The following is a 13,237-nucleotide window of genomic DNA, read 5'->3' on the forward strand; positions in this document are numbered from 1 at the left end:
ATTATGCAGAATGCCTTATTTTAGAATATTCTATTGTATATTATGTAATTGAGTCATTACAAACACAAAGAGACTCAAAACCACCACAAAGACACAATATCACAGCAAAGAGACACAAAACCACCACAAAGAGACACAAACGACCACAAAGACACAGAAAAGGACAACAGAGACACAAAGCCACCACAAAGAGACACAAAGTCACCACAAAGAGACACAAAGTCACCACAAAGACACAGAAAAGCACAACATGGACACAAATTCACAGCAAAGAGACACAAAGCCACCACAAAGAGACAAAACCAACATAAAGAGACACAAACAAACACAAAGAGACACAAAGCCACCACTAAGAGACACAAACGACCACAAAGACACAGAAAAGGACAACAGAGACACAAAATCACCGCAAAGAGACACAAAACCACCACTAAGAGACAGAAAAGCTCAAAAAAAGAGACACAAAACCACCACAGAGAGACATAAATCCACTAGAAAGACACACGAACGACCACAAGAGACAGAAAAGCTCAACAAAGGGACACACAATCACCGCAGAGAGACACAAACAAACACAAAGAGACAGAAAAGCACAGCAAGGAGACACAAAATCACCATGAAAACACGCAAAATTACCACAAAACCACCACAGAGACATTAAACCCACACAGGTGGATGTAAAACGACCACAAAGACACATAAAACCCAACAAACAGACACAGAATCACTACCAAGATACACAAAACCACCACAAATAGATATAAAAGCACCAAAAGTTTACTCAAAACGACCACAAAGACACATAAAACCCAACAAACAGACAGAAAATCACTACCAAGACACACAAAACTACCACAAATAGATAAAAAAGCACCACAAGATGATGTAGAACGACACAAAGAGACACAAATCTGATCGTGGCTGAAGTCTATTTGTAGTTACAAACAGCATCAATAAGGTAGAATATTTATTAGACTGAAAAGTCAATGTGGTTTGAATAATGTACAGTGTACGCTATTATCATTATTATTGTTATTAATAAGAACCAGGGCTTTATATTTGAGTCCTGAACTATTTTCACTTATTTCCCAGATTAATTTACTTCATTTAATTATGAACAACAGATCCAGAAAACACATTATTGCCTGTTTTATTCATTTAATGTATCTATTTTACTTTAAAACTCTGTACTACGTTGAATTATCATTGTCTTTTGTTATTGACTGTGTATGTGTGTATATTTATTTATGTTTATTTAATTACGGGGTCAAGTAATAGCCTATAATGTATATTTTTTCACCTTTCTGCTCCTTTTTTAAACTATTTTGTGTTGTAAATTTGCACTGAAGAGATAAATAAATAACAAATGAATAAATCTGTTGTGTTTGAGATTAATTAAATGTTAAAACACAGTTTGTTCAGCAGAGATATTTATTCTGAAGTAAACATGTTCAGACACAGTTGAAACATGAAGCGTGGGCAAATGTCCCACGCGCCCTGAACGCACCACGGTACCGTTAATTAAACCAAACCGCACGCGAGGCTTTGATGAATCCGCGTTCATTAATTTTCCTCTCATTTGATTTAATGTGTTCAATTCAATAACGTGTCCGTGTCACTCCGCTCGCGACCTTTCTGTTTGTCCTGTCCCCCGCAGACGTGCACGAGGAGCATAAACATCTGCACGTGGGCAAATCCGTGACGTAAGCGCGCAGAGAACGTGACGTCTGCCCGATGCTCTACGGCAACTGGACCGGGACAAAAGACGAGCGATTGTAAACAAATCTTCGCGCGTCGGTTTTAAAAGATAAGAAATACATTTATATTAATTCTCCTTCCTTCTTTTGATTTATTTAATATAAAAAAAAGAAAACTTTATTTATAACTCATAAACATACGTAATAAATATGTTCTTAAGTTAATGTATTAATATTTTAATTAATTGATTAAATTACAAATGATTTTTATTTTATTTGAAAGAACAATATAAAGAGGAAAAATTAAGAAATAGCAAATTAAATAAAAAAGTGTCACATTCCACAGCCATAACTGAAGATTTTGTAACATAAACCCTATATATATATATATATATATATATATATATATATATATATAAATTTTAGAGATAAATGCAAAAGTACACTTAAAACATTTAGTACTCTAATTTGTCTGATTTGATACACTTTTCTTCTTTGTTTTGTCCCTTTAACCCCGGACATCTCTCTACTGTTATGGTTGTATTAATCTTTGAATGAGTAGATTCAATTAAAGAGTTTATTTACAAATAATTAGCAAATTAAATGAACACATTCCAATTAAAATGTGTTCACGAAAACATAATACAACTTTTAATTCTATATATATGTGTGTGTATATATATATATATATACATATATATATATATATATATGTATATATATATATATATATATATATATATATACATATATATATATATATGTATATATATATATATATATATATATATATATATATATATATACATATATATATATAGAAGTTCACTTTACACTTTACCAAAGCTTTAAAGCCTTAAAGCTAAATATAAATAGATTAAACTAAAAGTTTATTACTTTATTATTATTTAATTTTTTTGTTAACGGACTATATAAAGAGGAATTATAAAAAAGTAGCAAATTAAATTAATAAACTCAAATTAAAAAGGTTTTTACAAAAACAGCATAAAACATGTCACAATTTCACATCCAAAAATGAACATTTCTTTTAACATAAACCCTAAAAATATATATAATTTTCAGAGATAAAATAAAAAATTGGCATTCTAATGCCAGATCCTAAACTCAGACATGGAAGCAAAGTCACACATGTTCAAGTCCGAAGTCGCTGTGGTGAGAATCAACCGGGTCACAAGTCAAGTCACATGAAATTGTGACGATCCAACAGTTCCACGTGTAAATCTGTTGAAAGACAGTGGTCGTGAAAAGTTTTAATTTAAACCTTAACAGAAACAGTTGCTGCTTGCATTTATTGCCTCTTCTGGTCTGCAGCCTCCTTGGGTTGCCAGGTTTGCACGTGTTGCATCCTCAAGCAGACACGACCTCGTCTCTACCATTTGGCAACTTTGATTCACCTCTGTCCTTAGTTATGGTGGTTTTACATCAAGAAAGATGCACCTCAGCACAAACCAAGGGCCGTAAAACACACCGTGACTCCACTGTTGTTTTTCTACGCTCCACCGCGCACATTAACGACATCACTTCTGAACTCTGACCTCTACTAAGTGACATTAACCAGGTTCTAGGTCACAACTCACGTATTGCATCACATCACATTTCATAGAAAAAAATGTTTTAATTTGAAAAGTAATAAAGTAATTGTGTTCAATCTGAGTCAAAAATACCAAATCCAAACCAAGTCTTGGATCAATGTTAGTCAAGCAAGTTCTCAAATGAACAACTGAAGTCGTGACATGTCTCTGGCCTTTAGACGGAGTCCTTCTTCTGGTTAAATGTGGTTAAAAGTGGTTAAATGTGGTTATATTGTGGTTCGCTGGATGACGGTCATGCGTGTCTATTAAAGGAAGTCTGCCAGTGGGAAAATACCACAACGTTTTATTTCCACATCACTGTGCAGACACAACACGTACAAAAGAGAATAAACAGGAAATCACATGGATACTCAGTTCAAAACCCACGTGAATGCACATTAATGTTTGTAATAAATGTCCTCTGTTATAAAAATGAGAGCACTGGAAGGATATTTATATATATAATGTGTTAAATGTAACCTTTGTTGACTAACAAACATGCCACCATCTCTGAAAGATGCATCTTTATTTTACAGTAAAACGTAAAAGTTCTCATCTTGTCTTTGTATCTTTCCGAGCATTCATTCATTCATCTTTAACCGCTTGTCCCTGTCGGGGTCGCGTGGGGTGGAGCCGATCCCAGCTGACATCGGGCGTGAGGCGGGGTACACCCTGGACAGGACGCCAGTCTATCACAGGACACATAGAGACGAACAGAGACAGACAACCATTCACACCTACGGGTGATTTAGAGTCATCAATGAACCGAACACCTGCACGTCTTTGGACTGTGGGAGGAAACCGGAGAACCCGGAGAAAACCCACGCAGACACAGGGAGAACACGCAAACTCCACACAGAAGGACCCCAGCCGGGATTCAAACCAGGAACCCTCTCGCTGTGAGGCGACAGTGCTAACCACTACACCACCATGTCGCCCCTATTTTTCCGAGCACCCTAAGCTAATAATAATAATTTCCTTTATCCATTAATGATGTCCCTTCTTTCTTTACAATGATGTGTAAATAGGGTTGTGTTGTACCTTACTGGATTTCACTAATATTAATTTTATTTGTTTAGAAGAAGAAGAAGAAGAATTCCTTTATTTGTCCCGCAAAGGGGAAATTCAATTTTCACTCTATTTTTATTTTTAATTTTACACACACACAGGCTCGAAATACACACACATGCTCAGACAGGACCTATATACATGCAATTAAGGAGAGATGTTATACTGTATATGTGTATTTGGATTTGCGCTGTCAAAGCACTTTGTAACCTTCTGTTTTTAAAGGGTGCTATACAAACAAAGTTATTATTATTATTATTATTATTATTATTATTATTAACGTAAATATTATTGTGGTTCAGGATCATCTAGTAAGTCTTTAAAACACTCTTTCAATAAACTCTGGGTTCACTAACTACGCTGATGACGCTTTGTTTTCCCCCGACAGCTTCACTCGGGCTAATTTCAGACGTTAGCTAACGTTAGATTGTAAACAAAAGGGAGTTATAATCCTAGATTAGAGATTCGTAGAATAAATACAAAGATGTGAAGCTAAAATGAATTAATTGGTCTTTAATTTAGAGCTCACTTAAGAAAATCCTTAAAAACTCACTTAAAAATCCTTTAAAATGTGCAAAATGACAAAGTAAATGCAGTCAGACATGCTAAACACGCTGCACACTGGGTTGCCAGTTTTTACAGAATTCAGTGGGCGGTAATGTGTTCACGAGCTCATACGGTCCTCCAGTCTGATCTGGCAACATATATCCCCCAATCTAAGACACTAATTTATCTGTTTATCAATATGAAATCAGGAGAATACAGATAAACTGAGGAACATTAAGTGTTTAGTGGACTTAAGTACCTTAAACTTGTACTTCTACGGTACTTGAGTTAAAGTGCTTAGTAGCTTTTCGCCTAACTGCATCAATGAACTACAACTTTAATATTTAATACAAGCGATCAGATTCAGTTGTAAACCCGTTTCCAACTTGTTTGAAAAAAAGATAAATTGCATTAAATTTGCTGTAAGTTTTACCAAAAAATTTAAATAAATAAATATGTGTCCTGTGATAAACTGGCGTCCTGTCCAGGGTGGACCCCGCCTCACACCCGATGTCAGCTGGGGTCGGCTTCAGCCCCCCACGCAGATGAATGAATGAATGAATACCCACACACGTGCAGATTTAGTTCAAGTCGAAGTTTATTGCTACACATAATTTAGGAGTGTTTATAAAAGGCATTCTTTTTTGGTGAATTCACTTTTTTTTGCGGTAATTTCACGAGGCTCACAGTTGATCTTACTCCCGTCACTCATTGTTGGGTAAACCCATTTAAAAAGTGTCAGCGTATGAAACCAGGCTCCCACACACAGGAAAAAAGGTCCTAAAAAGACAGAAAACACTTCAGCATTTCAGTCTTTTTGTTATGTAAACTTAAGGGAGTGTGTGAGACGCCTCAGGGGAGGAGCTCAGTGGCTTTTGTCGGCCTTTTCGAAGAGCGGCGTCAGCTGCTCCTTGGAGGTGGCCTCCTTCTGCTGCATCAGGAACTCGTGGCCTTTGGTGACCCCCCAACCGTCGGGTGTGCTCATGGAGGGGCAGAGGGGACGTCCAGACGCGGGCTTCAGCTTCTCCCAGTAGTCCCGACGCGCCCTGCGGAGAGGAATACCACTTTTTAAATTCAATTAAATTCATTCATTCATCTCAACCGCTTGTCCCTGTCGGGGTCGCGGCGGGCTGGAGCCGATCCCAGCTGACATCGGGCGTGAGACGGGGTCCACCCTGGACAGGACGCCAGTCTATCACAGGACACATAGAGACAAACAGAGACAGACAACCATTCACACCTACGGGTGATTTAGAGTCATCAATGAACCGAACACCTGCACGTCTTTGGACTGTGGGAGGAAACCGGAGAACCCGGAGAAAACCCACGCACACACGGGGAGAACATGCAAATCAATTCTATCTATAGTGTCAAATCCTAACAAAAGTTATCTCAGGACACTTTACAGAGTAGGTAAAGACCACACTCTATGACTTATTTATGATTTACACAGACCCAACAATTCCCCCGTAGAGTACGGTGGCAACGCAAACCTTCACTATAACAGACAGGAACGTCAGACAGACCCAGCTCTGTGGAGGACGCACATCTGTCTGCACCGGTTGGGGAGGAAGAGAAGGAGAGAGAGAGAGAGGAAAGACGGACAGATGGACAGAGAGAGACAAAGACAGGTAGAGAGAGACAAAGACAGACACAAGGACAGACAGAGAGAGACAAAGACAGACACAGAGAGAGAGAGACAAAGACAGGTAGAGAGAGAGACAAAGACAGACACAAGGACAGACAGAGAGAGACAAAGACAGACACAGAGAGAGAGAGACAAAGACAGGTAGAGAGAGAGACAAAGACAGACACAAGGACAGACAGAGAGAGACAAAGACAGAGAGAGAGAGAGACAAAGACAGACAGAGAGAGAGAGAGACAAAGACAGACAGAGAGAGACAAAGACAGACACAGAGAGAGAGAGAGACAAAGACAGGTAGAGAGAGAGACAAAGACAGACACAAGGACAGACAGAGAGAGACAAAGACAGACACAGAGAGAGAGAGACAAAGACAGGTAGAGAGAGAGACAAAGACAGACACAAGGACAGACAGAGAGAGACAAAGACAGAGAGAGAGAGAGACAAAGACAGACAGAGAGAGAGAGAGACAAAGACAGACAGAGAGAGAAAAAGACAGACAGAGAGACACAAAGACAGACAGAGAGAGAAAAAGACAGACAGACAGACAAAGACAGACACAAAGACAGACAGAGAGAGAGACAAAGACAGAGAGAGAGAGACTAAGACAGAGAGAGAGAGACTAAGACAGACAGAGAGAGACAGACAGACAGAGAGAGACAAAGACAGAGAGAGAGAGACTAAGACAGACAGAGAGACACAAAGACAGACGGAGAGAGAGACAAAGACAGACAGAGACAGACACAAAGACAGAGAGAGAGAGACTAAGACAGAGAGAGAGAGACTAAGACAGACAGAGAGAGACAAAGACAGAGAGAGAGAGACAAAGACAGAGAGAGAGAGACTAATACAGAGAGAGACACAAAGACAGACGGAGAGAGACAAAGACAGACAGAGAGAGACAAAGACAGACGGAGAGAGAGACAAAGACAGAGAGAGAGAGACAAAGACAGACGGAGAGAGAGACTAAGACAGACGGAGAGAGAGACTAAGACAGAGAGAGAGAGACTAAGACAGACAGAGAGAGACAAAGACAGACAGAGAGAGACAAAGACAGAGAGAGAGAGACTAAGACAGACAGAGAGAGACAGACAGACAGAGAGACACAAAGACAGACGGAGAGAGAGAGACAAAGACAGAGAGAGAGAGACTAAGACAGAGAGAGACAAAGACAGACACAAAGACAGAGACAGACACACTTCCAGTAACTATAATAACATCTATAGTAATGTGAATAGGACTTATATGTTATTAATACAGCAGAACAGTAGAAACAAGCACAGCTAAGGTGATAGATTATAACAGCAGCAGGACGCGTCATGCAGGACCACGGCAGCAGGCGCCACCACGTGGTGATTTTAACCTAAATCGATGGAGAGAAAACACACAAGGGAAAAGAAAGAAAGAAGAACTCTCTCCAGTACCTCGCTCTGACCCAGGGCTTTGTGTGCATCTCCAGGCCGCTCCCCCAGATGCCGTGCTTCTCAGAGCCGGCGGGCAGGAAGCCCCGCTCGGGTGCCAGCTCCTCGGCTAGGGCGCGGATGTGATAGGGTTCGAATCCACAGCAGCCTCCGATGTAACGGATACCAGCGTTGTACGCGTCCCGTGCGTATTTCTGCATGTCCCATCTGCTCAGGATCCTCGGCTCCAGACCTGCCGGAGAACACGCGGTCGTTTGCGACATTTACACCCAGACGTTTATTCGAAGCATCAGGTTTGAGTGTGTGTGTGTGTGTGTGTGTGTGTGTGTGTGTGTGTGTGTGTGTGCACGTACTGAAGGGGAACTCTGGCAGATCAATGAAACCCTGGCAGTTGCAGTCAGGAGTGTGGTAGGCCAGGGGCTGGCACATGTAGTGAGCCTTCAGCCCGGCTTTCTCCACGCCCGCCTTCATCAGCGCCACAGTTTTCACGCAGGTCTCCGGGTCAAAGTGGCAGTTGATGCCGACAATCGCGGCGCCTACGGAGAGGAAACATGCACTTTATCACAGCTTTAAATGAGTTTGAAATGATCCTGAGGGCATAAAAAAGAAAAAAATCACAATCCAGGTAAAAACTGGAGTCTTAGGCTGCGTGATACATGAGGTTGAAGAATATTTTAGTCTATATTTTTAATACCGTTGCCAAGTTTAGTGTATGGTTATGTATAAATGTATGATAGGTGCTATATACGTAAAGTTGGCTGGGATGAGGATCAGCACCTCTACATCTGAGGCCGTTCGGCTGGTGGTTAGTTCAACTTTAGTTCAACTTTAAAGCAGTTTTGCTCAGCTCTACTCTTTGTGTAGTTACTGCTCTTAGGTCGGAGGGGGGGGGGGGTAATTCCAGTCCTGGAGAGCCACTGTCCTGCATGTTTTAGGTTTCTCCCTACCCTAACACACCTGAGTCTAACAATAATCAAACTGTGACGAGCATCAGCTGCTTAATAACGAGCCATCAGGTGTGTTAGAGCAGAGAGAAACCTGAAACATGCAGGACAGCGGCTCTCCAGGACCCGATCTGCCCACCCCTGACTTAGGCTTTGTAGGGCAGTATAGTGCTTAGCAGGGCTGCCCAATCCTGCTCCTGGAGAGCCACTGTCCTGCAGGTTTTAGGGTCCTCCCTGCTTTAACACACTTGAGTCTAACGATTATCAAACCTGTGACAAGCTTCAGCTGCTTGACAACGAGCAGAGCATTAGATTCAGGTGTGTTGGAGCAGAGAGAAACCTAAAACATGCAGGACAGCGGCCCTCCAGGAGCAGGGTTGGGCAGCCCTGGTTTAGACCATGGGTGTCAAAGTGATCCAGTAAAGGGCCGTGTGGCTGCAGGTTTTCATTCCAACCAATCAAGAACACACCTGACTCGACTTACTCAATCACCTGAACTGTCTTCACACAGTTGGTTTGTTGGACCAGGTGTGTTTTTGATTGGTTGGAATGAAAACCTGCAGCCACACGACCCTTTACTGGATCAGTTTGACACCCATGGTGTAGTGTATCTGCCACTCGATGGCGCCAAAGTCAGATATTTAACCCTCCCGTTCTCCTCAGGGTCAATTTGACCCCGTTAATAGCTTGAATTCTCTAAACACACAGCTGACGTCATTTCTATTTTCTTTATATTTTTCCTAATTTCATGAGGACAACTGGGAAAACCATAAGTTGACATGATTGTATTTTGTCCTTGTCCTGTACACGTAGTTGTCGCAGCGTTGTTCCTTTGGGTTAATTCGATAATTCATAATATCTTTTTTACAATTCATTCATTCATTCATTCATTCATCTTCAACCGCTTATCCCGGGGTCGGGGTCACCCCATTTCCTGTCTGTCCTCTATAATAAAGGCTTGAAAACGGCCCCAAAAACTCCCCAAAACTCATACCTTCAGTGGATGGATTGAGATATTGCCGTACCGGCTTTGACGAGTCTGACGGCACAGTCTCCGGGGCTGACTCCGTTCAGGTCTCCATCAGGTCCGATACACAGAGTCGCAGCCACGGGCTTCCCGGTGGTCTTCAGAACCTGGACGGCCCACTCGGCCTCTTCCACGTGCTCAAAGTACTGTGAGAAACAACACAAACACGCGTAAGGACATTCAGTTATTCTTCTTTTTTTAGAAATGTGTATAAAAAGTGCACTCCCAATCGAAAAGGTCGCCAACTCCTGGTTTAGATGATTCACTAACATGAATTATCCAGGACTAAAAATCTGCATATTCAGCATTTCTTGTGAATCCTCAGGCTGTGAAGCAGTCCACCTTTTTATTCGATCACAGTGATGAGTTTTACACAAACGTCTCATTATTGAGATTTAGCACAAACCCCCCCCTCACTATTTTAGACTCTAAAGCAAATCGCCCGCCTGCACAAACCGCTTCAGCCGTTGGTGGGATTTTATTTACAATAAATCAGGGAATTTACGACCTTCGTTTACTGTAAAAGTCAAGACTGAGCTGTGAAAAAGGGAAGCTTTTCACTGACAAACTGATCTTAAGCTTAAAAACCAACAACAAATCAAACAAACAAACAAAGAAACACTGTGTGCAAATGTTTTACCTGATCATTTTAATGTCTTTTATGTTCAAACTGTGCTATTTCCCCTCTTTTATGTCACGATTTACACCAAAGGTTGTTGCTCCTGATGTTGATTTAACAGGTTCGGAGGATGGAGCTTTGATTGACCTTTGTCCAACGCCTTTGCGAGGAGGAGGAAACAGAAAAACATGAGGAAAAACTTCCGTGTTTAAGCTCATGTGTTGTTTTGTTATTTGTGGGCCGGTGTCTGTGAATCTGCACAGATCCTATTCTCCTTTATTCTTATTTATATGTGTATTATATCTTTTTTTGTTGTATATATTGAGGTGTCTGTATGATCCTGTATGGGATGGGTCTTGGAAACAAGACATTTGCTCTGACGCAGTGAGAGTGATCCCTACCTCTGCAATCAGGAAGTCCACGTCCTTACTGACGAAGACGTCGAGCTGCTTCTTGAAGATGGCCTTGACGTCATTCTCGCTCTTGCAGCTGAGGTAAGCCGGGGTCTGAGAGACTCCTCCTGCCACCAGAGCGTCCCCCTCATTGGCCACCTCTCTGGCCAGGTCACAAGCTGCTTCGTTTATTTGCTGCCCCTAAAGATCAACAGGAAAAAACAGACACAAAAACTGTGAATGTGTCAACCTCATTTGTCCACGTCATCGTTTATCCCCAAAGCAATTTCAGTCAAAAGCAGCTGGACTTGGTTATTTGTCTAGGAAAAGACGTCTCACCTCTCATCCAAGAGGCTTCATCAGTTCATGTACGCATCTGACCAGGACCAGGACCAGGACCAGGACCAGGACCAGGACCAGGCTGGGACTGGACCAGGACCAGGACCAGGCTGGGACTGGACCGAAGAACAACTATTCACAAAAGCCTCCTGTCACTCTAACAACGGTCGTTGGGGCACAAAGGGTTCCAGTGACGACATCGGCCTTGTGCACGCCCTTACTAGAGGTTAAATACCTAGATCTCCACACCAGACATTTGGACCAGTCCCAGCCTGGTCCTGGTCCTGGTCCTGGTCCTGGTCCTGGTCCAGTCCCAGCCTGGTCAGATGCGTACATGAACTGATGAAGTCTCTTGGATGAGAGGTGAAATGAACAATAGGTTGTCTTGTGCAAACTTGCCAAAAGAAAATAAAATAAAAAAGAGATGCGCTATATGAGAGGCAGGCTAGTGACATCAGGAGCACCGCACCCCTCTCCAGCATTATAAATGCAGCACGGACATCTGCACAAAGCCCTTTCCGAACCCAAGAGGGACAGAGAGAGGGGACCGGCCGCTGCTGCAGCAATACTGAATCTGACCAGGCTGGGACTGGTCCAACTAACTGGTGTGAGATCCAGGTATTTAACCTCTCACAAGGCCGATGATGTCACTGGGACCCTTTGTGCTCCAAGTGCCAACGACAGTCGTTGGAGTGACAGGAGGCTTTGTGAATAGTTGTTCTTTGGTCCAGTCCCAGCCTGGTCCTGGTCTTGGTCCTGGTCCTGGTCCTGGTCCTGGTCCAGTCCCAGCCTGGTCCTGGTCCTGGTCCAGTCCCAGTCTGGTCAGATGCGTACATGAACTGATGAAGCCTCTTGGAAGAGAGGTGAAACGTCTTCCTAGACAAAGAACCAAGTCCAGTTGCTTTTGACTGAAATTTCTTCGGGGAATAACACAAACTTTAATGCAACTTCCACTTTAAGAGAACACAAAGTCCCTGTCTTTGTCTGGGTTGAAGCCAACTCTGCTGCCAAGCTGTAGTCCCCTTCATGACCGGAGATGAGGCTTCAGAGCAGCTGCACACTCACACTCACACACGCTCATGAAAGCTGTACTCACCGTGAAGCGCTGAGTGTGGCCCCTGTTCACCAGTTTATCATCGCTTGCGTAGAAAGTGAACGTCTGCATGACAGTGGAGCCTGCTCTCAGGAACTCCCGGTGCAGCTGCCGCACTGGAGACAACAAAACACGGCTCGTTCAAGTGGATTAACAAGTGAGGAAACGGCTGGGGAAAAAATGTGCCAAGAGTAGTTTACCTGCTTCAGGGTGCTCGGCTGCAGCCTCAGGTGTCCACGGTCCTGCTTTGACGTAGCCTCTCTTCTCAAGGGCGAAGACGAAGCCCCCGTCCCCGATAACGATCTCTCCTGCATCCAGACGCTCCAAAATGCCCTTAAAGCGCGCAAGAAGAAGCGCACAAGTGTGTTACTTTGGACCATTTGCACCATTAAAAACCCACTTGCTTCTGCAGAAAAATGGAGCACAAACAACCAACATCTTCAAAAAGTTCAACCATGCCACAGGTAACATGAAACTGTTCTTCTTATGTGGTGCACACTCAGTCTTGACTCACTTTCTTTGCTCCTGGTGCCATGGTTCGTTATTGCTGCAGCAGCGGCCGGTCCCCCTCTCTCTCTGTCCCTCCTCAGTTCGGAAAGGGCTTTGGGCAGATGTCCGCGCTGCATTTATAATGCTGGAGAGGGGTGCGGTGCTCCTGATGTCACTTGAGAACCGCCTGCCTCTCACATATCGCATCTCTTTTTTTTATTTTGGCAAGTTTGCACAGGACAACCTATTGTTCATGCAGCAGCAGCAGCAGCAGCAGCAGCAGCAATGCAACTCGTTCCTCTGTTGATGTTTTGTGGATTGAATCAAATAAAAAATGAAGAAAGAATGAGGAAAATATTGTGTACTTT

The 13,237-nt window shown here is 42.6% G+C and overlaps 1 protein-coding gene across 1 annotated transcript; it reads right to left on the reverse strand.

Annotated features, from left to right (window-relative positions):
- Positions 1-5,489: 5,489 nt before the first annotated feature.
- bhmt (betaine-homocysteine methyltransferase) lies at positions 5,490-12,994 on the reverse strand. The gene is made up of 8 exons (XM_083930063.1): positions 12,895-12,994; positions 12,581-12,713; positions 12,384-12,496; positions 10,958-11,149; positions 9,936-10,083; positions 8,320-8,502; positions 7,970-8,198; positions 5,490-5,949 (listed from the first exon to the last, which is right to left on the reverse strand). Exons 1-8 carry the CDS (start codon positions 12,913-12,915, stop codon positions 5,769-5,771), a joined length of 1,200 nt encoding a protein of 399 aa, XP_083786189.1. The 5' UTR covers positions 12,916-12,994; the 3' UTR covers positions 5,490-5,768.
- Between the last annotated feature and the right edge of the window lie 243 nt (positions 12,995-13,237).

Source organism: Echiichthys vipera (assembly GCF_963691815.1).
Source record: "Echiichthys vipera genome assembly, chromosome: 16".
NCBI classification, from domain to species: Eukaryota; Metazoa; Chordata; class Actinopteri; order Perciformes; family Trachinidae; genus Echiichthys; species Echiichthys vipera.

Bases quoted from the DNA above. Each gene is read 5' to 3' on its own strand.
- bhmt (XM_083930063.1), bottom strand. From the start codon at position 12,915: ATGGCACCAGGAGCAAAGAAA. The intron at 10,084-10,957 runs GTAGGGATCACT...TGTTTCTCACAG, and splicing joins TGGACTTCCTGATTGCAGAG to TACTTTGAGCACGTGGAAGA. The intron at 5,950-7,969 runs GTACTGGAGAGA...TCCTCTCCGCAG, and splicing joins AAGCCCTGGGTCAGAGCGAG to GGCGCGTCGGGACTACTGGG.